This window comes from Spermophilus citellus (genome assembly GCF_964194105.1).
Source record: "Spermophilus citellus genome assembly, chromosome: 4".
In the NCBI taxonomy this organism is placed as follows: domain Eukaryota; kingdom Metazoa; phylum Chordata; class Mammalia; order Rodentia; family Sciuridae; genus Spermophilus; species Spermophilus citellus.
The window spans coordinates 128002920-128030330 of record NC_138185.1 but is presented as its reverse complement, the minus strand read 5'-3'; the positions used below and the strand labels follow the sequence as shown (position 1 = coordinate 128030330).

The window sequence follows — 27411 nt, the reverse complement described above, 5'->3', positions numbered from 1 at the left end:
TTATGCTTCAATCATCTTCTTCCTCTTCACCCCTTGCTTTCCTCTTTCTGGAATATTCATCTCCTGAACAGATAATAGATGAGTTGTAAAATTCAATATAAGGCATTTTTGGAAATCTTACTAAAATAGGTTCTAGCTGACAAGGGAAGAGTCAGCTCCTCATGTTAGACCTTGACACTCCTGGTGGCTGACCTGCATCACACAAGACAGTGGCTCTAGAAGGTCAGGCTCCTAGAAACTGGGTTTCCCAGGGCTGCTGTCATGTATGACTGACTGTCTTTCTATACTGACTATGTTTTTGCTTTGCCACACTGGAGATTGAACCCAGGGGCTTGAACATGCTAGGCAAGCCCTCTACCACTGTTTTATTTAATTATTTATTTATTTATTTTTAAAGAGAGAGTAAGAGAGGAGAGAGAGAGAGAGAATTTTTAATATTTATTTTTTTTTTTAGTTCTCGGCGGACACAACATCTTTGTTGGTATGTGGTGCTGAGGATCGAACCCGGGCCGCACGCATGCCAGGCGAGCGCACTACCGCTTGAGCCACATCCCCAGCCCCTGTTTTATTTTTTAATGTTTTAAAATGTGTTTATTTTTATGTGGTGCTGAGGATCAAACCCAGTGCCTCACGCTTGGGAGACAAGCGCTCTACCACTGAGCCACAACCCCAGGCCCACTGTTTTATTTTGAGACAAGGTCTTGCTAACTTACCCCAGCTGACCTCAAACTTATGGTCTTTCAAACCTCCTCCCTCAGCCTCCTGAGTATAGGAATACCTATACCTATAGGTATGTGCACCACGCCTGGTTTACTGAGTGACCTTACCATATTACTTGAAATATGTCCCTCTGTTCCTCAGTACTTCACTTTTCTCTATCTACAATTCTGTATTTTAGAGCTTTTTAAAAGCCTTTTGATTTTAAGCAAAGATTGCTAATGACTTATGTGTTTTTTCAGTATGGTTTTAAATCTTTAAATATATATGCGTATGGAAAACAAATGAAAAAGTCACTGAAGTTTAATTAAGCATTTATGTGACTGTGAGACTTATTTCTATCTGTATCTCTGGAACTTAGAATGCAAGCCAGGCACAGTGGCACATGCTTGTAATCCCAATGACTCAGGAGGCTGAGGTAAGAAGATGGCAAGTTCAAAGCTAACCTCGGTAACTTAACAAGACCCACCTAGGAGGTAGGGGGAAAAGTTGGGGATGCAGCTCAGTGGTAGAGTGCCTGGGGTTTAATCCCCAGTACTAAAAAAATACATACATATATTAAGTGTTACAAAAATAATGAATATGGCTGGGGATGTGGCTCAAGCGGTAGCGCGCTCGCCTGGCATGCGTGCGGCCCGGGTTCAATCCTCAGCACCACATACCAACAAAGATGTTGTGTCCACCAAGAACTAAAAAATAAATATTAAAAATTCTCTCTCTCTCCTCTCTCACTCTCTCTTTAAACAAAAAAAAATATTTTAAAAAAAATGAATAAATTCATATGGCATAAAGGCAATAACAGTGATTCTCATACTTAGTTAAGACTTAAAATTTCTTTGTTCCTTTGAAGTTATAAAAGAAAACAAGGAATTAGTGGGAGAAATATTTCAATAGAAATAACCCTCAACTACTATAATATCCAAACAATAAAGACACTCATTTTCCCACAACAAACATGATAGATCCCTTGTTTTACTGACACCAAACTATCATTCTTTACCTGAGCCATGGTATCTGAGAATCCTGCATCTTGTCTTATAGTATGTTCCTACCTGAAATGCTCAACTCTGGCCCATGTGCCTGCCGAGCTTCCACTTACTCTTAGTGCCTATTAGAAGTCTCCTCTGAGAAGCCTTCCAAGAGCCATCAAGCACAGGTATCAGACCCTTCTCTGGGCCCCTCTAATTCCTATTATTGCATTTGTCTCACTGAATTTCAGTGAGACAAATTGCTTCTGGTCTGTGAGCTCCTCTTCCCAGGAGTTGGTTCCTGGGCACAAGGCCAACCCTTAGAATTGAGTAAATATGGGCTTACCTCATCACCAGTGATTTTCTTTTCTTTGAGTAATCTTTGAACTTCATCTTCTTCTGATCTTTCATCACTGTCGTCTGAGGAATATCTAGCTTGTTCCTCTGAAAGCAAAGGAATTTTAGACATGGTATTGACCTCTGTAGTGATTCAACTTGACCTGACCATAGCCATCTTGAATCATCACCACCATGGTTGCCCCTGAGCAATCCTGTCCTATGCATAGTGGTTTGTGAGTCTTTATGATCAGACCCTAGTTCATCAGCACCAGGAATGTGCCTGACGTCTTTGCTGTTAGTTGCATATAAACCTGGTAGATGAACACCACCTTTGTCCTGACCACTACATAATCCTCCTTCTCTCACCCAAGTTGAGGATCCACTGATCTTGCTGCCAGCCTTAACCATGCTTCTGTCAGTAAGTCCCCAATAAATTGCATTCTGTGCAATCCTGAAACTGTCTACTTCTTTTTTCAGTCTGTCAGCACCTTCTGCCTACAGTGGCCAGTCCTTTTACACTGGCTTTTCCCAGAACAACCTTCGAAGATGATGACCCTTTTATTCTTGAAAGTTTCTTCTGCTGAATATTGTTACTTCCCACTAGACATTTTCCTTGAGAAGACAACAGGTATTTTTAAGTGTCAGTGGGAAGGCAGATATAACTTTCCCACTTGCTGAAATGACTTAGATTGAAAGGTTTTTCTCAAGTTATTTGACCACCTCAAATATCCAAGAAAGGGGCTGGAGATATAGCTCAGTTGATAGAGTGTTTGCCTCACATGCACAAGGTCATGGGTTCAATCCCTAGCACTATAAAAACAAAAACAAAAACCAAGAAACGTTAGGTATTATCATCTTTAAGAACTATGAAATTTAAATACTGAGTCCTTAATTATACAATTAACTACATATATAACAATTTATATGATAACATACATTTTCCTCCACAAACATTTATTTAATAAATTTTCTTTGTTTTGGAAATGCCTTATGTTCACAGTTAACCTTTTCTGTGGGAGAGTGGCTCTAACAAAAACAAAAACAACCAAAGTGGTGGGGGGTGGGGTGGGGGGTGTTGTACTGGCTGATGGACAGGGAGGAAGAGCTCACCAGAGCAAAGCAGGCCCTGTCACCTGAAGTAAGATCTGACCACACCTGGCGCAGCCCAGAGTTTCCCTTAGTGATGGGCCTCAGTGGCAGCCAGGCTGGAGGCCTCCTCACCTTCCTCATCCTCATCACTGCCAGGGTCCTGGTCAAGAACACTTGGCCCCTGCTGGTTCTGTTTCCCCTGCAGATGGACAGCCTGGTGAGTAGACAGCCTCAAGCGTTCTTCTTCTTTCTGTAAAGAAGCAAATAAACTCTTAGCTGGACATGGTGGTGTATACCTCTAATCTCAGCTACTGAGGGGGCTAAGGGGGAGGATCAATTGAGGCCAAGAGGTTTACCAGCCTGGGCTACAGCCACACCCTGTCTCAAAAAAAAAAAAAGCTACTTTCATGCCTACTTGAATCCTCTTTTACCCTAAGAAACATGTAAATGCCTAGTCCAAGACAGCACCTAGGCCTTGTATCTCCAGAGTGCAGACACCTCTCTTTGCACCTCTGTTACCACACACAGTGGATGGTTTGGTTTGGTTTGACATCATGAAGGCAATACAAGGGTGAAGAGGAGGGAAGGATCCCTCACTCTAGTCAGCCCACTCAGATCTGGCACAGGAGTAGTCTCAGAACTTATACTGTTCTCTCAGGACAGTGCCACTCAGCCCATGCAGAAAAGTCAACAGCCTGAGAAACCCGATCCATGCCCGGGACAGCTGAATTGACTTCCCAGGGGAGTGGGGGCTGTCTTTGTCATCCCTGAGCTGCACACACTGGACCTTCCTAGGTTCCACTCCCAAAGTGTCTAGATATTCCTGTCCTGACCCTCAACCCAGAGAGCTTCCCACAGCATCTGACAACAGGCGGGGGTGAGGGGATCCCCAAGCTACAAGGCAGAACCTTCCTTGCCTTACAGCTGCCTGGCATTCTGCACTTTGGTCAAAAGGCTGGACCAGTGTCAGGCAAGTCTGGAATGTTCTTTTGACCTTCCTATTTTCTAATACAGTTTTGTAATGTCTGTCAAAAAGACATTGGGTTCTAAAAATCAATAGTTTTTCTCTGAAATCTTATAGATCATGGGGACAGCGCCTGAGTCCCTTGTTTGCTATAAGCTTCCATCAGCCGTTGAATTATTATGGCTGATTAACTACAAACTTAGCAGGTTAAGCTGGATTCTGGTAACTACAAGAAATGAAATAATAGTGGCAGCAAAAAAAAAAAGTGAATTAATATTCTGTAAAATAACACCTCTTAATACACACACAAAAAAAATCTAGGATAAAACCTAGAGAACATACCTTAATCATTTCTGTGCGATGGCATTCAGGATCACGACCAGCTATTGGCAAGATTCTAATCTGTGTCTTTGAACTTCTATCCAGGAGTGGCAAGGTCATCTTTCTATGTGTGGCACTGTCTGTAGAGTGAGGTCTGCCAGGAAATTAACAACAATAATGTCTCACTCTTTACCAAGAACATTTGGGGCAAGCATACTAACAGCCACATAACCTGGAGACAGTAACAGCCTCACACTGGGCAGAGCAAGGAGGCAGAACCACAGTTTCCCATTCTCTGGCTGAGAAGCTCCCCATCCCCCGCTGCCCCTCCTGCTGGGGAAATCTGACTGTGTAAGTAGAAGTGGAGTGGAAAGGAGGGAAGGCAGGTGGTAAGGTCAAGGGCTTTTATAAAGAACACACACATAGAAGAGAAGTAATATGAGATCTTAGTTCTTAAAGGGTGGCACAAATGCAGAAAGTACAATTGGAGAACTGAAAGTGCGTCCCTCCACCTGGATAAAACTGGGAGAAAGGTCAAAGAGCAAAGGAAGGATGAGCTTTAGGAAAGGGTCTCCGAAGAAGGCATGGCTACAGAGAAATGTGAGAAACAAAGTTGTGTTGGGCAGATATCCCACTGTGGAACACGGGGCAGTATGGGGCAGCACAGGGCAGCACGGGGCATGGTGCAGAACAGGCAGAATAAGTACTGCGTATCTTTGGGATGCCATTCTAGGAGACATCCTTAAAAGGAGCACCATTTATTGTGCCAGGTTTCTGCAGGAAGTTTTATATAGTCTTCAACTTAAGTAACACAAAATCTCCGAGAGGTAGACATTATCTTCATGTTATAGCAGAGGGAACTGGAAGTTAGTGAGTTTGAGACCCCTCCTCAAGATTACACAATCTCAGAGCTGTCCCTCACAATGTTTATATAAACACCAACAAATTCTCTGGGTATAATAATATACCATAACATTCACTCTTTTTAAGTATAGAATTAAATGATTTTTTTTTTTTGCAAAGTTATGCAAGAATGACTGCAATCTGATTTTAGAAGATCTTCATGATCCCAAACAGAACCTGTGCCCATAACTCTGGAGGAAAGTCGATCCTAATCTCAGCAGTGTGTCTTTCAGAGGGAGGGTGTCTAGAAGGCGCCACAGCACCACCCATGGCAATGAGCTCAGCTGATCTACACATTGCTTGGGCACAGCAGGTCATGCCTGTTGCATCTACACACTGGCCCCATTCTGATGACACTTAGCTTCCAGGTCAATTTCACTAAAGGGAAAGGCCACACAGATGCATTGTTAAGACTGTTACCAGGTGCGCTGACCAATGTGAGTCAATATACCTGTCTCCTAGGTTATACATCAGTCTCCTGTGAGTTTTGATGGCATGAGCTAGCTCCCAGAGAAGTGGCGTCCAAAACAGAAACTCACAGTTAACTTGAGAATCAGTCCCCAGTCCTTGGTGAGCTGCACTATGGAATTAGGTCAGTTGGAAGAATCGGGAACAACATCTCCACTTTGTTACTCTTTAACCACAAGTGACAATGTGCAGATAGGAACAATTACCTAAAGGTAAGTCTGGATTTAAAGATGGCTTGTCCCAGTAGACCAGTGTCTTCCCTTATAAATAGGTGGTTGTGATTGCCCTGCAGTGGGGTTTTGTAGACATCAAACACTTCGTTGCCTAAATGCAGAGACATGCTGGAAAGGAAAAGCCATTCAGCTATTAAGATGGATATTTAGTGAGCCCTACAGCATCCATTCTACCCTGTTAGCTTCACTTAAAAAATGAAGAACTGTGGAATCCTGTCTTCATACTGAATTCATAAGGAAGAAAAGCTACTGTCAATAACCTACTTCTCTTCAAATCTATCCTCCTTTCAACTTGAAATATAATTCCTTGTAATTTCCCCAATTGCTACCACTTCATTAGCCAACAGAAATCATTTTTCAAAAATATAAATTAAAATATCTGGAATCTCACAGATGAGAACTAGCCTTAGTCTTTCACATGAACAAGGCAGATATAAGGGATTCAAACACAACTTGGGTCCATGTCCAAGGTCTCCCACAAGCAGGGTTAGAATGACCTCGACTTTGCTTCTCTCAATTTTTCTAGGTAAAGCCAGGGGTCTACCGTTTGTCAATTCTTTAATGAAAATAACACCCAAATAAAGTCCTACTCATCCAGGCCTCCCTGGAGTATTTCAACATTCTTGGGGCATATTGCACTTACCTCCCATCTGACCACTTGACTATCCGGGCATTGCTTTCTTTAACTTTCTTTCCTTCTTCATCTTGGCGAATCCTCCATCGTATAGTATTTTCTACCTGATTCAAAACACAAAGATATTAGAAAACCAATTTAAATACATCTTTTTTCCTCAAGTGATCTATAATCATATGCCAAGAATTGATAGGTAATGATGGAATAAGCTTACTAAACACTGAAACCCATCTGCTGCAAATACCTAGAGTTATTGGTTGAACTAAACAGACATTTTGCTTAAAAAACTTCTCTGAGATTCAATTCACAGCAGTGGAAGCAGAAGCACAGCATGATGCAGGCTGAGGCTTTGGTCCACATATAGTGGGCAGTTCAAACTGAGACCTCTGGGCTGGGGGTGTATTCAGTGGTAGAGCGCTTGCCTAGCATGCATGAAGCTGTGGGTTACATCCCCAGTAGAAAAAAAAAAAAAAAGAATTTGAGACCTTTGTCTTTACAGAGTCCAGGAAAGAAGGGCTTAATATGCGTCCTTTAGCTTAATGAAACAGAGGAACTCTGTGCATGAAATTAAATTTTTAAAAAAGAATAAACAACTAACTAATTAACAAAAAATTAAAACCCAAGACTTGTGCTCTGCCATGTTTTTGAGGCCAAATTTCCCCACATAGTGGGAAACTCCAAGTCATAAAAGTAGAGTAAAAATTGACCATGTCCCGTGCTACCACTGGGGCCCCTGATAGGAGCTCAGAGGAAACTGATTAAGGAAGGCAAAACATCCTGTGGAGCCTGACAGGTAGTGCCCGCCAGCCCAGGCCTTCTAGAGAAGAACAAGCTAATGGCAATGTTTATTTTTGTGCATAATTTGAATATCCATAGAGTCTAAGACTTTTCTATTGTGGAATGTTGCTAGCATCTACCCACCAGAAAATGTGGAGGCAGTTCTGTATACCTCACTACATAATCCTGAAGGAAGAAACAGTTTGCAACAATTTTTATCCCTACTTCTATCAAAAAATTTGAAATTGCAAAAAAAGAAACAAAAAAGAAAAGTGACAAACCTACAGGAAGTTAAAAAGAGAGAGAGTATGATGTCCCTTCTCCCCTAAAAATACTTTGAAAAGTCATTTATTTCTTTGTTCTAAACAGTTATTTATTGATAACAGGTAACATGAAAGATTTTCATAAACTCGAGTCTTGAGTTATCATTCCTGTACTTTACAAAAGAAAAAACTAGGCCAGGCAGAGTGGTGAGTGTTTGTGGTTCCAGCTACTCAGGAGGATCCTTGAGCCCAGGAGTTTAAGGACAGTCTAGACAATACAGCGAGACCCCATCTCATAAAAAAAGCAAACAGGGCTGGGGTTGTGGCTCAGCTATCGAGCGCTCACCTAGCAGGTGCGAGGCGCTGGATTCGATCCTCAGCACCACATGAAAAAATAAATAAATAATATAAAGGTATTGTGTCCAACTATAACTAAAAAAAATTTTTTTAAAGAAACAAACAAAAAGAAAAACAAAAAAGGAATAGAGCATGAGGTAATACCTTTAATTTTAACCTGGTTCTGTCTTCCTCAAAAAGCACTTTCTCATCTTCAAATTCATCTTCATAAAACTGAGGATCGAAAGGTCTAAAATTTTGTAATGTCATATTAGTCATAGTTAATAATGAATATTATTGACACTATTACTCATCTTTCTAATATGCACCAATGTTTCTTAAAATCATAGTGAGCAACTTCATGTAAGCCTTTAAGGAAGTATGCAAATTATGGTACTTTCTTGAAATTTATAAAACATATTGTCTGAAATAAAATCCAAATGTGACTAACAATTCAAAGTCTTCTTTGGAGGAATATGTCTTGCAAAGTATAAGCAACACATGATCTAGCATTTCATATATTTTTTTAAGAACAGGTCATGCTTAATCACAAGAGCTTATACCCATGTGCCACATAGGTACTACCCATCAACATTATTTTGTTGTCAAAATAATTTTTTCTAGATTCACAATGATCTCTGCACTGAACATTTGTGGTTTGTCTCATCTTCCTCACTCATTTTCCAATTATTCAGCTTTACACTAGTGAAAAATGCCTCCATCAATCATGATGTCTGTTTTAAGTACCAAAATGCTAGAAAGATTATTAATATTAAAGCTCTTACCAATAATTCTTCATTTTTCTACCTTAGTACATCCTAAATTCATTTTTTAAGTTACAGGAGAAATATCTTTATGATTAGTCAACTCATGATAAATAAGAAAAATATTTTTGTTCTTCAAAGTTTTAGTCAGTATCTTGAAATTTTTAATCAGTTCTCTTACTTGGATTCTATACTGAGAAACTTGGGTAGTTTAACAAAATATAATTCATTTCCTAAGTCAGAGTTGATACTGGGAATTTTTATTTCTATTCTGGTTTCAGAAACAGGCTCTTCTTCCTGCTGATCCTGAGGTACTCTGTGTTCATCCTAAGAGAGGAATCAGAAGGTAAGAGTGTGAGGAGACATTCAAAATGCACTAGCTTTATTCTGCACCAGGCAGATGAAGGTTTGAAAGGAGGTAAATTCAGGCACTGCTTTAGGGATAAAATAGCAATTTCTCCAAGCCTCTCCTAGAACTTCACCTTCCACCACTTAAAACCAGCCAACAAAAATAACATGGGAACGAGGTCTGTTAGCCTGGGTTACTAGAAAAAATATTTATTTTATTGATGTTTCTATTTTTCATAAGATAGCCAGAGACAGAAGTGTGAAATTATTCAACCCATCAATACTTACTGCTAAAATCAGAAAATACCAACATAGCCCAGGTTATGAGTCCTCCTGGTCCCGCCCGAAGTTGGTATCAGCTTTGTCTGAGCAGTTCCTGCTGTGACTTCTAATATCCCACATTCCCAGTACAGCTAAGAATACCCCCATTCACCAGGTGTTCAGTTATCCTTGTCCTCTCTCAACATCAGAGAAACATACCCTCAGCCTCTGAACCTTTTTCTTACCTTCACATAATGAGATCAATTGAGATTCATGATGGTACTTACAACAGGCTGTCTTGGAATGGGTAGTAGATTGTCCTCATCACTCTCTGAAGAAATGTCATCTATATCTCCAAACAGATCCATGGTCCCACTATGATGTTCAATGTTGGGGGGAAATGCACAATATATATTGGTCTGATTAAAGTTCTTCAACATGCTCCCAATATTTTTCACATTTTTTTTAAAGAGAGAGGTAGAGAGAGAGAGAGAGAGAGAATTTTAATATTTATTTATTTTTAGTTATTGGCGGGCACAACATCTTTGTTTGTATGTGGTGCTGAGGATCGAACCCGGGCCGCACGCATGCCAGGCGAGCGCGCTACCGCTTGAGCCACATCCCCAGCCCAACATGCTCCCAATATTCACCAACCAAATCTCCACTAAACCAACCTCACACTGGCTCTCCAAGCCTGGCCCCAGAAGCCTGACTTGTGCCTTGGAGATGGAAGAAGGCAAAGTCAGTTGGCCAAAGGCAAAGTCGCTATGACTGCCAGCTTTCAAGATGGCTCCCAGAGATTCCCACCTCTGGTTTCCATGCTTTTGTGTGGTCGCCTCCAACATGGTCTCAAGATTGTTCTATGTGGTCAAGGGAGTACAACCTCACTTCTAGGTCAGGCTATGAATAACACTGGCTTTTCTGTGTTGCTCTTTCTCTCTTGGGTCTCACTCTGGGGGAAGCAGCTGCAACACTCGAACTGCTGGTGGGAAGGCCCAAGCAGTGAGGAAACAGGCCTCTGCAAAGAGCCACATGAGCTGTCTTGGAAACAGCCTTCAGTTCCAAGACTAGATACTGCAGTACAGCCTGTGTGACCCTAAGCTCTCCTGAATTTCTGACCCTCAGAAACTGTGTGAGATAGGAAATGTGCATTGTTTTAAGCTGCTGGCTGTTGGAGAAATTTGTTAGAGCAATAGAAGGCACTCTCTCCCTTTGTTCTCTGCATCCCTGTTTCCCATTCACTTTGTACTCCGGGATCCCAGTGACCTCCTACTGTCAGGATACTCAAGTAGAGGCTTGAGTTCTCCAACAGCTCTGTCCTCTACTTAAAACACATAGAGCTACATTGGCCCCCACATCCCTTCCTTCAAGCGAGAATATCAGGTAGAACCATGCATGGTGGTATACACCTTTTTAATCCCAGCTACTTGGGAGGCTGAGGCAGAAGGATCACATATTCAAGGCCAGCCTGGGCAACTTAGTGAAATTCTGTCTTAGAAAAATGAAAAAAAAAATGCTGGGGGTGTAGCTCAGTGGTAGAATACCTACCTAGCATGTACGTGCAGGGTCCTGGGCTCGATTCTCAGTACTACAAAAAGTGGGATGGGGGAGTATTCCATTGGAAATGGTGGCATACACCTATAATCCCAGCAATTTAGGAGGCTGAGACAGGAGGAGGATCACATATTCAAGGCTAGCCTCAGTAATTTAGTGAGACCTTGCTTCAAAGTTAAAAAAAAAAAAAAAAAAAGAAAAGAAAAAAGGAGGGGGCCCTGAGGATGTAGTTCAGTTAGAATACTTGTCAAGAATGTGTGTGCAAGGCCCTGGGTTCAATCCCCAGTACTGCAAAAGCAAAAACAAAATCAGCCATGTGTAGACAAAAATAAACTATGCAAAACAGAATACTCTAAAGGACTGTGGCAATGACGCAGGAAGAAGCTAGCAGGGAGAAAGGAAGCTAAACCTCAATAGATTTTAAAGGTCATTATTATTCAACCCAAAATAAATGACCACTGCCAGTAACAACTGTTCAAAGAATTCAACTTTGTTTTGAATTCTCAACTCCATAAGACTGATCAGCTAGATAAATTTAATTTTTCACAGTTCATGAATATTTGTGTGGTCCCAGGTCCTTCAGTATTCCTAGTGCCACACTCAGCCCTCTGTCCTCATATTTGTCTTCAAAAAGGTATGTCTTTAATATGAATAAGGGTCTGAAGAATTTCCCTTAATCTCATGGTTGGCCTACATGAAGTATTCCTGTGGAGTAGTTTATTCTTCCTTTGACAGACAAGGAATTCAAATGCTTATTAACTTGTCCAAAGTCACACAGGGAGTGAAGGAACAAAGAGGTCTCCTGACTCCAAAGTCTACACACAGAATCATGGCCCAGAAACAGCAGGCTCTTAAGCCCTGTCCTTGCCTCTCTAGAACCCCCTCTAAATGCCCACTTCACCTATGGACAGGTAGTGTTACTTGCAGTTACTGACATAAGCTGCATGATATTTATGCGAAATTACATATGAATAAATATGCCAGCAACATGAAATAGTAACAGGCTAACTTAACAACTTGTAAGTAAAGTAAAAGCAAGTGTCAAGTTTGAAACATCCTAGATTATAAAACAATACTTAACAAATTTAAAAATTTAAAGCCATGCAAAATATGGTCTCTGATCACAATGCAATCAATATCACAAAGATAACTGGAAAATCTCCAAATATTTGGAAATTAATACTTTCAAAATAGTCCATGAGTTAAAGAGGATGCTTCAAGGAAAATTAGGAAATATTTTGTAACTGAATAAAAACAAAACTATAACATTAAAATGTGTGAAATGCAGCTATATAAGTACTTAGAGGGAAGCTTATAGTAATAAAAATTCTTTTGGAAAACAAAAATGATCCTGAATCAAAAACCAAAGCTTCTACCTTGAGAAAATAGAAAAAGAGTGTGATAGTGCACACCTATAATCCCTAGTGACTTGGGAGGCTGAAGCAGGAGGATCTCAAGTTTAAGGCCAGTCTCAGAAATTTTATCAAGACACTGTCTCAAAATAAAAAAGGACTGGGAATGTAGCTCAGTGGTACAGTGCCCTTAGGTTAAATCTCCAGTACCACCAAAAACAAAAACAAAACAAAACAAAACAAATTTCAAAACAAGTAAAAAGAGGAAAAAGAATCAATGTAATTGAAAATAGGGAAAAAAAATCTATGAAACCCAAAGTTGGTTTTTTGGGATCATTATGTCATTTTTTATATTTTGAGAAAGGATCTTGATATGCTGTCCAGGTTGGTCTTCTGGACTCATGGATCCTTCTGCCTCAGCCTCCCAAGTGCTGAGGATGGAACCCAGGGCCCTGCACATGCTAGGCGAGCACTCTACCTTTAAAGAAATTTAGTAGTATTTCACCTTCAAAAACCATAACACTTCTGTAAAAAATGTTACAAACCTTTCCCAAATTATTGGCTTTTAAAAAACGATGCACAGAAATGTGTCACGTGGAATCAGGACAGAGAGCCAAAATGCATGCCTTTCTAGAACACAGAAAGCTGCCATTGCTTAGGGCTACTGTTCTAATTAATGTGTAAAAGTCAATGACTTGATAGACTAGTAGTTGTATACAGCTAGATGTATAATTTATATCATTTTTTATTTTATTAGACTAGTAGTTGTATACAGCTAGATGTATAATTTATATCTCTTTTTTATTTTGTTTTTTGGTACTGGGAGTTGAACCCAAAGGTGCTTTACCACTAAGCTACACCCCCAACCCTTTTTTTTACTTTGAAATAGGGTCTTCCTGTGTTACTGAGGGTATCCCTAAAATGCCGAGGCTGGCCTTAAACTTGGAACCCTCCCTGCCTCAGCCTCCTGAGTAACTGGAACTAAAGGCATGGGCTACCATCCTCAGCCATATACCATGTTATAAGTTGAAGAAAAAGTCATCTTTTGCAATGGAGTTATGCTCTTTTTCTTGTTTAATTCCCCAACTTGTCACAAAGTAGGATGGATAGTAGCTTTAATTGTGATTGTGGCTCCCTAACAGAGACATCTGCTAACTAATGCTGATAGGGCTTCCTGATGAAATGCATAGCACAGAAGCCAGTTGGGTATGTATTTACCCATGTTTTTGCAAAATGTTCAAGTCATTTGGCTCAGAATGCCTGAGTGTATATAGTATGTCATTCTACTCCATTTCAGTTTCTTGGATGTTTTCATTAGTGTCGGCACAGTTACTGCCCCGATCTTGAACTACAAGTACTGCAATCTTTTACATTCTCAGTATGAGTGGAGCTTTTTGATCTACAAAGCTAATGGAAATTTGCTTTGTGTGGCCGCTGTGTGTGAATACATCCAGAACCTAGTAAATATCCATGGTCATTTTAGTATTTGCATTTAGGAGGGCCAAACAAATGAATACATATATTGAGGGTAAATGGAGCCAAGAATTCTTGCTTTTAGAGGAGACTGAAGAGGCAATTCCACAGGTGTCAGTATTGAGAACCCACAAGAAACTTGCTCATACCCTCTGGACCTCATTGGACCAGCTGACAGATTGCCATTACATACACCCAGCTTACAGTTTTGGACATAGGTTCACAATAAGAAGCTCAGCCTGTATGGTTTTTCTTTTCTTTTTTTCCTGTGTGGTTTCTTGATGCCTGCAATTGAGTGTTTAGAAGCAAACCAGCAGGTGTTTCTCAAGCAAGGTCATCTACAAAACAGGGTGTGAATATGGTTCCACCCCCTAGAAGCTGGTGCTCAATTCTTTAGTGATATTGGTTAGAGGGTTCATACAGCGGTGGTACTTGCTGCAGAAATACCAAGCATTATTGGATCTGCTGGATTATCAGGTGTCATTGGAAGAACAACTTGCCCTGCAGACTGGACTGACTGCCAAACATTCCCTTCTTGTTGTCCTTACTCAAAACAGGAAGCATCTATGGCTTACTTGGCAAAAGAGTCAAACAAAGTAACAACTGAAGTATGTGTACATTAGCTCCCAAATCCAAAAGGGTCTACAGTTTTGTTTTATTTGGGTAGCAGAGATTGAACCCAGGGGTGCTTAACCACTGAGTCATATTCCTAGCCCTTTTTAATATTTTATTTAGACACAGGGTCTCACTGAGTTGCTTAGGGCTTCGCCAAGTTGCTGAGGCTGACTTTGAACTTGCGATCCTCCTACCTCAGCCTCCCAAGCTGCTGGGATTACAGGCATGCGCCAAGCACCACTGTTCTTTGGAGGCAATTATCCATACACACCCCATACCATTAGCTCTCCAGAAATGTTGCTGAGGTGATGAGGCCCTGAAATTTGATGGTGATTCTTTCCCACCCTCTGATTCATATGCTCATTAATAAGGCATCTAAAGTATTTGCTGTTTCCTGTTCATCAGATTCACTCAGCATATCAATGTAGTGGGCCAGTGAGATTCATGGACTGTCAAGATGATCAAGGTCTCCTTGGACTCCATTAGAATGCAGGTGGGTCCTTGGACTCAGACAAGGCTGTAAAGTTGTGCCATTGGTGTGACAAGTAAAAGCAAACTCTTTCAGTTTGTTCTTACAAACTGATATGGAGAGAATAAAAATGTTTGTCGCCAAAAGCTACAGACCAGGTATCGGCAGCTGTAGAGCTGCTCCCGCTAACACATGCTCATAGGAAATGGCAGCTGTTATTGGAGTCATGCTCTGATTGGGTTTAAGATGACCCTTCATTTCTAAGGTCAACTTGCTGCCTTCACAGGTCAAACTGGAGAGTTAAATGGGGGTGAGTGGTATCATCACCTCTACTTCTTCCGAATCTTTGATGGTGTCTTTCCTCTCCACAATTCCCCTTAGTCATGCAGTGGTTTTGGTTTATTATCTTGGTAAGCAAAAGAAGTTCTGGGGGCTTCTGCTCGGTCCTTCCTGTCATAATGATGGTTATTACATGACTCAGAAAGACAACATGGGGAATCTCTCAGTGACAAAATATGTCAACTCTAATTGTAAGAACTGGAAGAAATAACCACAGGGTATGTTCACAAATGTGCTGAGCATACTGTGAGTTGAACTTGAGCTAAAACTCAATCTATTACTTAAGCACTCTAAGCCCCCCTATTGGCTAGGTAGGCCACAGAAGCATTTAGATTCAACAACTGAGAGTCAGTATTCAGGAATCCTCGTATTTCCTTCCCCATTGCAGTCATCCTTGTATATGGCTACAGTTTCCCTTGGGGGATTGCTTGTAGGAAGATTCATAATTTATACTTGTGGTGATGCTTCAGAATCCTTCTTCAAGGGAAGGATTCAATAGGAGATTCCGGGTCTGGAAACATATTGCATATCTGAAACTTGAAGAGACAGGGTGATTCTCCGTTGTGGCAACTCATTATGATCTTGGCCTTGAGCTCTAGTCTTCCTATCATACAGACCTTGCTTGGCATCCTCATGAAGGGAGTATCTCTTGGCCCTCTCAGGGAATGAAACTGGGGAGAGATGGGGTAGTATGAAGGTCACACAAGATAAGTTGACTCTAACACTCCTATCTCCCTAATCCTCCTCCACACAACACTGGAGGAAGTTTTGGCATCTCAACTTCACAAAATATAGGCCACTGCTGAGTTTAAGTTTTAATTAACCACTCAACTAGAGCACCATGTCCAGCTACATGCTAACACAGTAACTCCAGAATATATTCTTACAAAATTATTTATTTATATTCAAAGATTTGGCCATGCTCAAGTTGTTTGTTACCTCTTAAAGTCCATTTCCATACATACTTCCCAGGCTTCTGCCTATACTGATTAGCAAAATCTTGTAATTCTTTTGGTGTGCGAGCTATTTCTTCTTCACACTTTGTGCTTGCTTTGCTGGAGCATGAGATCCTAGTGACAGGTTCACTAACAGAAAGGCAGGTCAGATGGCACTCAGTTGTGTGAATCTTGAGATTGGAAACTGCTAAACATGTTATTACAATGTTTTCATGCAAGACTAGTTTCCTCAGACACAGGGAAGGAAGCTATGTCTCACAGGCAAGGGAGGCCCAGAGTCACTAAGAAATTAGGTTTTTCAGTTCATCTGAGACTAGATATTCCCTTAGTCAGCTAAGCTGCTATAACAAAATACCAGTCTGGGAAGTTCAAGATCAAGGTGCCAGAAAATAGATTTCATTCTGAGGCCTCTTCTCTTAGATACTCGGCAGCTACCTTCTTGCTCTGTGTTCTCATGACCTGTTCTTTGTGAGCATGCAGAGTGAGCAAGCTCTGGTCTCTTCCTCTTCTAATAAGTACATAACTTACATTATGGTGCTGTGTCCTCATAACATCATAAACCAATCACCTCCCAAAGGCTCTATCCCCAAATGCCATCACATGGGGGCGGTTAGGGATTCAACATAAATTTACCAGGAACATAAACATTCTGTCCATAACATCCCCATTCCTATTTTCTTTCCCAGTCAATGCCTTAACTTTAACATGAGACGTGGGGAGGCTACGAATTCAATTGATTTTATAATTCTACAACCACACAAATATTATTTTTGATTTTCAGATAACTCAGCCCTACAAGATACAAGACTGTGTTAGGGTTGTGATGAAAGCTCACTTTTCCCATATGATGTGAGCTGAACATTTTATTTTTTAAATTTTAACCTACAGCAACCACTTGACCCCTCAGCCGCGATAATCTTATTCATGATGATCTTATGCATCACCACGCATTTCCAGCATCCCATTTCCTGGGAATGGGGAGCTCAGTCCTGCACCATTCTATTTCATCTTTGAAAATTTGTTTTCTGAACCACCCAGACAGGTTTCTAGTAAGTTAAGGGAAAACACACTCGTTGCCTATACAGATAGAATTTAATATATTTTTAAAGATAGTAATTGAAGTTGTTGACTAGGTTACCAAAAATTTAAAACAAGAACTCGTAGGGATCAGAGTAGTAGTAAATACAGAGAGTAACTTCCACCCCTAGAGCTGAGAGAACCATATTTGAACATATGAGAGGTGCAATTATTAAAACTTAAATGATGCATGTACCAATATATAATAATGAATCCCATCATTATGTACAACTATACTGCACCAATTTAAAAATGTGGAAAAAAATTAAAAACTTAAATGCTTCCAGAAAGGGCCCCTTGGAGTTGAAACTCATACCTGTGGAAGACCAGCTGTCCAACTAGTATTGATGTCTCTCAGGGAATACAATGAGGCTGATTCTCCAAGTGTTGGTATACCACAAATTGGATTCAGCTGCTGTAGAAAAGAACTGCCTCTGCTGAGGTCAAGTGTTGATGGGCGACACTTATAGAAACTGCAAGCTAACAGGAAGCCCCCAGAAAGTTCCATGAACAAACAGGAAGGAGCAATCCTTTCTTTGCTTTTCAAGTTTCCAGTCTTCCTTTAGCGCCCCCTAATGTGACAGCTGGCAAGGCTGAAATAGGGTTTGTAGAGTCTTGAACACAACGCGAAAATAGAGGGATGGGTTTGAAGAAGAGACAAGAAACAAGAGCTTACCACACCCCATACCATTAAGTCCCCAGAAATGTTGCTGAGGTGATGAGGCCTTGATGTCTATTAGTTAAAAAAAAAAAGCAAACAAGAATATGTTGCCTTGGAAAGAATGGAGGTAGAATGAAGGCTTTTAAAAGCCAGGTATTGGCCAGGCACCGTGGCACACACCTGTAATCCCAGCAACTTGGGAGGCTGGGGCAGGAGGATCCCAAGTTAAATAAAAAAAAAAAAAAGGCATTGACATTTCAATTTGATAAACCAGGAAACAGCAAAGCACTTAAAAGTTTTGTTAGGAAAACATTTTTTCAGTGATAGAAATGAGCCCTGAGCCTGAACCTCACATATGCTAAGAGCTCTACTACTTCACTACATCCACAGCACTTTCCCCTCTCTTTTTCCAATGTTACTTTTCTTTACATCTGCTCCCTTTGAATACTGGGACCACCGTGAGCTACTCCTAATAGAATGCAGCAGAAGTGAGGTTGTACGATTTTTTCATACTAGGTTGTATTACAACAGAATGCAAAAACAAGGTAATACAATTTTCACTTGGTACTTTCAGGGCGCTCACCTTTGAAGCACAGCAACCTTGCTTGAGAAAGCAGAGCCAGGACAGGGATGTAACAATACAACACTCACCTTGCTCACAAACAGAAGGGTGTCAAAATCTCTGTACTCAATAATATTGTAATGCAAAAACTTTTTCTTTTTCTTTTTTTTTTTTTTTTTTTTTTTTTTTTGAGTGCTGGGGATAGAACCCAGAGTTTTGGGCATGCTAAGCACACACTGAGCTACACACCCTACCCCTGGTCTCTGAGAAGCAGTAATTTTTTTTTAATCAAAATTCATGTCTAAAGAACTTCATAATAAAAAAAAAATTAAAAATAATCCAGCTAGGGATGAAGGTACACACCTGTATGGCTACTAGAAGGCTGAGGCAGGAAGATTGCAAGTTCAAGGCCAGTCTTGGTCACTTAAGGAGACCATCAGTAACTTGGCAAGACCCTGTCACACAACCACAAGAATGGGAAGTTATATTCCACATATGTATGTCAAAATACACTCTACTGTCATATATAAGGGGGAAAAAGGACCCTGTCTCAAAAAAATAAAGAAGGACTGGGCATATAACTCAGTACTAAAGTACCCCTATGTTCAATCTTCAGTACCAACTAAATGAATAAACTAATGTAATTAATTTTAAAAAAGGGTTGAGGATGTAGCTCAGTGGTAAAGCACTTGTCTAGGATGAGGCAGGCCCTGGATTCCCAGTACTGTTAAAAAACAAATAACAACAAAAACAAAACAGAATTCAACCTGTAGTTGTATGAATCTTGTAATTAGCCTCACTCTATTCTAGTTGTTAAATCTCATTTTAAAATTTTAACTTTGTTCATCATGTATTTTGCATTAATTTTGATTTTTATGTAACATTACTTAATGTGATTATTGTAGGACATTGACTAGTATTCATTGTGACTAGTATTTTATTTTATATTTTGGTCCCGGGAATTGAACCCAGGTATACTTAACCACTGAGCCACATCCCTAGCCCTTTTTTTGTATTTTATTTAGAGACAGGGCCTTGCTGAGTTGCTTAGGGCCTCTCTAAATTGCTGAGGCTGGCTTTGAACTCAGGATCCTCCTGCTTCTGTCTCCCAAATTGCTGGGATTACAGGCATGTGCCACCTAGGACTAGTATTTTATACCCCCTAAAATTTGTCTACCCAGAACCTCAGAATGTGACTTTATTTGGAAATAGGGTTTTTGCAGATGTAACTAGTTAAAATGAGGTCACATTGGATTAAAGTTGGCCCTAAATCCAATGACTGCTTTTCTTATAAAAAGAGGGACATCTAGAGACTCAAGAACACACAAGAAAGAAGGCCACGTAAAGACAGAGGCAAAGATTTGAATTATGCTACCCCATGCCAAGGACTGCCAGGAAACACCAGAACCTGGGAAGAGGGAAAGGAGAATCCTTCCTGGAAGACAGCACTGCTCTGCAAACATCTTGATTTCAAACTTCCTGTCTCCAGAACTGTAAGAGAATAAATTTCTGTTGTTTTAAGCCACCCTACTGTGGTACTTTTGTAGGGCAGTCTGAGGAAATAGACATGATTCTTGAGGTTATTTTCATACTCCTTTAAATACTGCATCTGAAGAGAGGGCTTACTCCCCCTCACCCCAGTCTTGTTCCTGGCCAGCAGACCTCTTTGTGGGGATGAGAGGAAGTGGAGTAGGGGAGCAGGAATTCACGAAAACCCAACTCAATGGAAATATTAACAAAGTCAGCTTGCTTTAGGAAAAGCAGATTTCTTAAACAGTCACTTGCTTTTAATTTTTTTATTACAATTAAAATTACACAAAGGCAAATCAATTCGTTTCAATCAAAATAACTCATGTTTACATCATATTTATAAAACAAACTATACAATAAAATATATAAAAGTTTTCACATTTTGTACTTTAATCATCATCATCTTCTTCTTCATCACTGATCACATACTTCTTATGCTTTTTATTTGCTTTATCATCATCTTCTGCTTTTCTCTTTCCAGAAGGTTCACCCTCCTAAATAGATAAAATTTTTAAAAATCTAAAATTCAACAGAGAACATTTCTAGGAAAGGCTTATCAAAAGTAGCTCTGAGCTGAATGACCCTCTGATAACTCAAAGTAACTTTTTGTTTGTTTTCCTGGTGCTGGGGATTGAACCTTGGGGCACTTTGCATTGAGCTATACCCCCAGCTCTTTTTTAAAAATTTTTCAAACAGCATCTCGAAGTTGCTAAGGCTGGCCTCAAACTTGCAATCCTCCTGCATCATCCTCCTAAACAGCTGTGATTGCAGGCGTGTGCTACCATACCCTACTCAAAGTAACTTACAGTAAAAACATTCAACAGATGAATGAAACCACTAGTCAAGGTGATGGCCAGTTTTCAAATCTATTAGAGGCATTGTAAAATGACAACTCTGCAAGACTCATTACAAACTATAAAATTCAACTCATGCCCCTGCAGATATTAGGAGAGAGCTATGCAACCAAAGTTTATCTCTTACAGAGAAATCAGTGCATAACAGAGTCTGTCCTGGGAAGGATCAGGACTCTCCCAAGGAAGTTTTGCCTGTATGACCATTTCTTGTCCTAAAATATATTCACCCTTATCAGGTAATCGGTCAAAATTTTTTCTCTGCTTCTTCAGCATTTAGCTTTTTTTTTTTTCCTTATCTAAAACTCATTATTTTAAACACTATTAATTTTTAAAATAATAATTTCTTGGTTTGGATATATTAAAAATATAAAGGTCTTTAATAAAATATTTGAAGATGTCAAAATGCCTTCTACTGTCAAATATAACTAAAAAGAACAATTAAAATTTCTTGAAGAAATTAAATGTCTTTTATATGCACATTTCCTCTGTTTAAAATAATTCTGTACAATGTCCTAACAGAAAGAATTCAGAGAATTGTCTATAAAACAATTTTTACAAATAGAATTTGAACATATCATCATTTAAATATCAAATACTCATTACAGGAGTTGACACTAACATGACACTATCCTCCTCGTCAAAAATTAAATGGATCAGCAAATGGTTTGAAGGTTAAGGTTGGGGAAGGCCTGACATCTTGCTGTGACCACAGAGTGCTTCTACATGTACGATGTAATCTGGTGCACCCACTTTTTTCCTGATGGTCCCAGCAGCTGGCCCTCTGAGGGACGAGATAGCATCTCACACTTGTTTCCTGCCTTGTTATCACAAATGCATTCCCACAGACCTAGAGTACCACAGGAGGGCTCAAAAAAGAAAGTTATGAGCCTACAGTAAGGAGTCTACTTTCATCCCAGTGTGCAATAGTACAGTGACCCCAACAGCAATTGTCTTCCATTGTTGCCCATGCCCAGAACATGAACTGGAATAATATGAAGAGGCAGTAGCAGAGGTTGGGAGGTCCAGGCAAAAGTAAAGTCTTTGTATTTAGAGAAGGGAAGAAAGAAGACCAAGAGAATATTTGGGTGGTGAAGGTAGAGGTCCATTTGCATGAGGCATTTTTGAGTTAGGCATTTTGCAACTGCCTAGCCCAGAAGGTCTTTTTTTAAGCAAAGAAAAATCTCATTTCTGAGAATACTAGGAATAAACCGAGTTCCATAGTACTTCTCAATTTTCATTAACAGTTTCTGCTTGCCAGGCCACAAATAGCATCTGCTTAGATGAGGACTTCCATTTGCCAACAGTTCAACACACTGCAAATGTATCATTAAGATGTCACCTCATCTAATTTAAAACCAATATGGTGCAGATTAATTTAACAAATTTTTTACTAGTTATTGTTCACAGTATGGCACTGAATTTCAGTGAATTGTGTATATATCTGTGCTCCTGGTCTCTGAGCTCCTCATTCCCAGGAGGTAGCTCCTGAGTACAAGCCAACTCTTATTATTGAGTAAATGTGAGCTTACCTCATCACTGGTGAGTTTCTTTGCTTTGAGTAATCTTTGAGCCTTATCTTCTTCTGATCCCTCATCACTGTCTGAGGAATAGATTCTGGCTCTTTCCTCTGAAAGCAAAGGAATTAGACTGAGTGACTTTCAATGATAGTGATCTATTCAATCTCAGTTTTTCCTTCTTATCAGAATTGTACATTTTCCCCAGAGGAACTAAATAATTTTGAATTGCTGATTTAAAGATAAAGCTCTAAATACATTGAAATGAAATAGACTTACTCTCTCCAAATATAATCCTTCCCTTCTTCCAACTCCTTGCCTAGCTAAGGACTGCCCAAAACTGAGTGTTACTTGTCTGTTGTGTTTTAATCTCTGAGGAACTGAATATTAAACATCTCTATCCCTAAATATATCTTTAACGTTTAGTTGTTTTTATTTTTGTGTGGCGTAATTTTAAAATTAATTTTTCCTGTGGAAAATTAGCAATGGCAAAAATGGAAAGATCTCTGTACTATTGTCCCAAGATAAATAATAGGTAGGTAAGGCTTAGCAGGTCACTAGACAAAAGTAGTCACTGAAAAATGAGAAAAAGTTTTGTAGGACAGCCAGAAAAAGGAAAATTTGGGTGTTTTTATAATTTTTTTACTCAACAGGAAAAACCACCTGGGGCACACTGTGATTCTCAAGGTGTGTCAAAGGGAATCGAGAGAGCATTAGAACTTCATTTTATGGACAAAATACTTAATATCAAAGAAGGGCAGTCAAATGCTCAAGGCTGATGAGGTGAAACAACAAATGGTAGCTTTAGGTAACATTTATCATTCAACCCTCAAAACACCCTTATGTTGCAAACACTATTAGTAACAGGTTGTTTTTTTTCCAAAAGAGACCACAGATGTTTAGGGAAGTAATAGGATCTTCTAAAAGTGATTTTATGACTTTTGCTAGTAAATGGATGGATCTAGAGACTATTATGTTAAGTGAAATAAGCCAATCTCAAAAAACCAAAGATCGAATGTTCTCTTTGATTTGTGGATGCTAACGCACAACAAGAAATGTGGGGAGTAGAAGTTCAGTGGAGTACAGAAATGGAAATGAAAGGAAGGGAGGAAGGATGGGAATAGAAAAGACAGTAGAATGAATCTGATGTAACTTCTCTGTGTTCATATATGAATACATAACCAGTGAAACTCCACATCATGTACAACCACAAGAATGGGAAGTTATAATCCATGTATGTAAAATATGTCAAATTACATTCTAATGTCATGTATATCTAAAAATAACAAATAAAAAAAATTTTTTTAAAGGTGGTTGGTTGGTAGGTGGTCGCAGGTGTGATTCAGCCCCCTGTGGGGAAAAGGAGGAGGGTTTGAGCATGGCAGAAGGGGACACCTTGGTATCAGTGGATTACACAATTTTGGGGAAGGTGCAAGGGGTGTTTTTCCGCAAGTACACTCAGGGTAAGGGTAAAAAGTTAGGATTGGTAGGCTGGGTCCAGAACACTGACCGGGGCACAGTACAAGGACAATTGCAAGGTCCCATCTCCAAGGTGCGTTACATGCAGGAATGGCTTGAGACAAAAGGAAGTCCCAAATCGCAAATTGACAGAGCAAATTTCAGCAATGAGAAAGTCATCTTGAAGTTGGATTACTCGGAGTTCCAAATTGTGAAATAATAGCCTGAATTTAAATTTTCCAAGAAAAAGTCGGTTTTGGTTTTTATTATTAATATAGAACTATTTTGTGTTCAATATTAGGATTAGTTATTTTTGTATCAAATATTTGTAATTGTATGTTCCATGTGTGATGGAACACAGCTTTACACTTTAGAACCATGTTAAAAAAAAAAAAAAAAAAAAAAAAAAGGTGGTTGAGTTGAAAGCAGAGTAAGCAGGGTCAGGAGTTCAGCCCAAGCCTTGAGTTTGCTTTACAGCATCTCATCTTTCCACCAGTTGTGGGGGAATCTCTGGGTAAGACCCAAGAAGGTTTGTTGTTATTATTATTATATTTTTTTTTACTATGAGGTCTTTCATTATTTACTAAATGAGGTCCATGTCTTAAAAGACTCATCTCAAATAAATAAACATGATCAGATTAAATTATTTATAGAATCTATATGACAATGACACACAGGCACAATGATTTCCTTTTCTAAGAATCAAAATAATTATGCTTAGGTTACATAGCAACAAGTCATTGTATGATAATAAAGACACACTATACAGGAAATTTCATGAGATCAATTCTCATTATATTCCTCATGTAAACCCGGTGAAACAATAACCCTATGGGATTTATTCCACTGACCATAATAAGTAATTCTCTTCCAGGTATTTCTTCTTCCTTGAAAACTATAATTTGATTTTCAATGAAATGTTAGACAAGTGAAGAAAGACTAAGTCAGGAGTCACCATCCTTGAAAAGTACTTAATTGCAAATACTTTATGTATCCTATTGAGTCTGTGGTAAGACTGATCACATTATGATAGTTAGGAAGCTTAATGAGGATGATTCACTGAAAAGGGACCCTATTATATCAGTGCTTTGTCATATTTGCCATCTCTCATTTCTCTTTGCACCTCTATATTCCTGTATTATTGTTCTTCTCTCACAGAAATATAGACACCTCTATCAAAAATGTTATTCACATTCAGTCTGTTATATGAATTTACACTAGAATTATTTTCTAAAACACATATTATGTTGTCGTTAATACTGTTCATTATTCCCACTGCCTGAAGACCAATGCCTAAATAAGACACCCTACAAACCCCACTGAAATGTATCTCTTTCTGAACATAGCATGCTGTTCCATGTCTATGTCTTTAGTTTTAAGTCTTTATTCTCGTTCTACTTTCCCAAGAAGATTTTAGAAGTCAGATGGCCTTGGTTTAAGAATTGGCCAACTACCAATTATGTGTCTTTTGTCAAGTTACTCAACCTCTCGAAGTTTGTTTCCTCAATAACAAGAACAATAAAAGGAAATAGGTCAGGCTAGGGATGTGGCTCAGTGGTAGAGCACTTGCCTAGCATACACACAGCCCTTAGTTCCGCTCCCAGCATCACACAGGCATACACACTTGAACACACATACACACACACACACAAAGGCCCACAGTATTTAGAGATCAAATAGGACAGCAAATATTGAGTTTGTCTGGGGTTCAGTATGTACTGAAAAACATTACCCATTATGAATTATTAATACTTGTCAAAGGAAGGAATCTACAAAGGACAGCTCAGAAAAAAAGTAAAAGAGGAAGAATAAAAGAAAACATCAAGCATTTTTTCATTCCCAATTTTTTGTCATGATTCTCTTGATTCCCAGTTAGTAATAAAACAAAGATAAGAAAAGTTCTAACATAACTGGCAAATCTTCAATCTAGAAGCAGAAGTTCAAGGGATAAAACTGAAAATGGGAGCAACATCAGTTTCCATCTACCCTTTCAGGCTCACCTGAAAGAATTCTGTAATGATGAGACCAGAAACCTTAAAAAGAACCACTTGTTAACACTGGTTCTTTAAAAATAAAATGTTCAGGAGCCAAAGGTATTACTCAGTAGTAGACTACATGCTGGGTTTAATCTCTAGCACCAGAAGAAAAAAATGTCCAGTGACATGGCATTCAGATCATGTACAATTCAAACAATTGGAACCTTGACATTAAATTCTGCCCCAGACTCACCTCGAATGCCCCCTTTGTATCGGTTTTTAATGGCAGCCAAACTGATGGACTCCTCGCCTTCCTCTTCCTCATCATATCGATCAGGTTCTAGGTAACTAGCACTCAGTCCCCGCTGGTGCTGTTTCTCTCTCATTCGACGCTGTTGAGACTCCCTACGAATGGAAGCCCTCAAACGTTCTTCTTCTTTCTGTGAAGAAACAAATAAACCATTTGCTATGGTGTGAAGGTGTCCCCCAGGTTGCATGTGCTAATCGCCAAAGTCATATGTTAAAGTTCTTTGAGAGGTAAGATATGGGGGAAGTGACTGGGTCAGGAAGCTGTGCCATCAAGAAAGGATTAATTTATGCATTAACAGATTAATGGATGGTCATAGGAGCGACTTTGTTATAAAAAACAGCTGCTCCTTGCTCTGTCTCACCAACTGGTGCCCTTCACTGTGTTATAATGCAACAAGAAAGCCCTCATGAAATGCTGGTGCCATGCTCTTGGACTTTCTAGCCACAAAGACTGTGAGCTAAATATCTATTTTTAAAAATTACCCAGTCTATTGTATTCATTTATAACAACAAAAACAAACTAAGACATCATTCAGCTTTTAAAAACAAACTATTTTCAGGCCCACTTGAACCCACTTTTACTATAAAGAACCTGTAAATGCCTAGCAGGATAATGTCTTCAGATTACAGTACTCCACTCACCTCTGTTACCACACACACAAGGGTAAAGAGACAGAAGGGATCCCTCATACTAACCAGTTCACTCAGAACTGGCACAGGAGTAGTCTCAGGAACTACACTGTCCTCTCTGTTGTAATTCACAGTTCAAGGAGAAGCAACCAGCCTAAGAAACCCCTTCCATGCCTGGGACACCTAAATTGACTTCCTAGGGCAGTGGAGGTTGCCTCTGTCATCCTTGAGCTGCAGATACCTGACTCACCCGGGCTCCACCAAAGTCCCAAGGTTCCCAGATATTTCTGTCACAACCCTCAATCTAGAGAGCTTTCCACAAATCCTGACAACAGAGTGAGGAAGTCCCAGTGGTGTGAGGGTTCCCAAGCCACAAGGCAGAGCACCTTCATTTCCTCAGCTGCCTGGCATTCCACATCTTGAAGTTTACACAGAAAATGAGGATGAAAGGAAGTCTGGGGATATTCCGGCATTTCTTTGAAGACCTTCCTCATTCAATTGCTACATATTATCATATATAACTCCAATTCTGTTGTTAGAAATTCTATGCAATAGAGTGTTTAACCCTTTTTGTTCCATTGTCCCAGATGTGGGACACCTATAAAAATTTAAATACAGTATATAATATTACTATTATATTGTAATAATATTAACATAATAATTATAAGCTCTATAATATAATATATAAGCTCTAGAT

The 27411-nt window shown here is 39.5% G+C and overlaps 3 protein-coding genes across 5 annotated transcripts in view; 1 reads left to right on the top strand and 2 right to left on the bottom strand.

Moving 5' to 3' along the window:
* Nucleotides 1-9753, bottom strand: LOC308648190 (RNA polymerase-associated protein LEO1-like; the record flags this gene model as incomplete). The annotated part of the gene is made up of 9 exons (XM_081292866.1): nucleotides 1-63; nucleotides 2032-2129; nucleotides 3246-3363; nucleotides 4420-4552; nucleotides 5976-6110; nucleotides 6646-6740; nucleotides 8178-8262; nucleotides 8958-9103; nucleotides 9673-9753. The coding sequence occupies 9 exons, from the start codon at nucleotides 9751-9753 to the stop codon at nucleotides 1-3; spliced, it is 954 nt and encodes a 317-aa protein (XP_081148992.1).
* Nucleotides 9754-20224: 10471 nt separating this feature from the next.
* The window catches only part of LOC308646119 (RNA polymerase-associated protein LEO1), a 30931-nt gene continuing 23744 nt past the window's right edge, over nucleotides 20225-27411 (bottom strand). For 2 of the 3 annotated variants that reach the window (XM_081288724.1, XM_081288723.1), the window contains exons 10-12: nucleotides 26029-26215; nucleotides 22357-22454; nucleotides 20225-20467 (exon numbers count right to left, since the gene is read on the bottom strand). In XM_081288724.1, the coding sequence (XP_081144850.1) occupies nucleotides 20363-20467; nucleotides 22357-22454; nucleotides 26029-26215 (390 nt within the window). In that variant the 3' untranslated portion in view covers nucleotides 20225-20362. The remainder of the gene's footprint in view (nucleotides 20468-22356; nucleotides 22455-26028; nucleotides 26216-27411) is intronic. The other variant, XM_081288725.1, reaches the window with a different exon arrangement.
* LOC308646121 (acylphosphatase-1-like) lies at nucleotides 22461-26021 on the top strand. The gene has a single exon (XM_081288727.1). It carries the CDS (start codon nucleotides 23720-23722, stop codon nucleotides 24017-24019), a length of 300 nt encoding a protein of 99 aa, XP_081144853.1. The 5' UTR covers nucleotides 22461-23719; the 3' UTR covers nucleotides 24020-26021.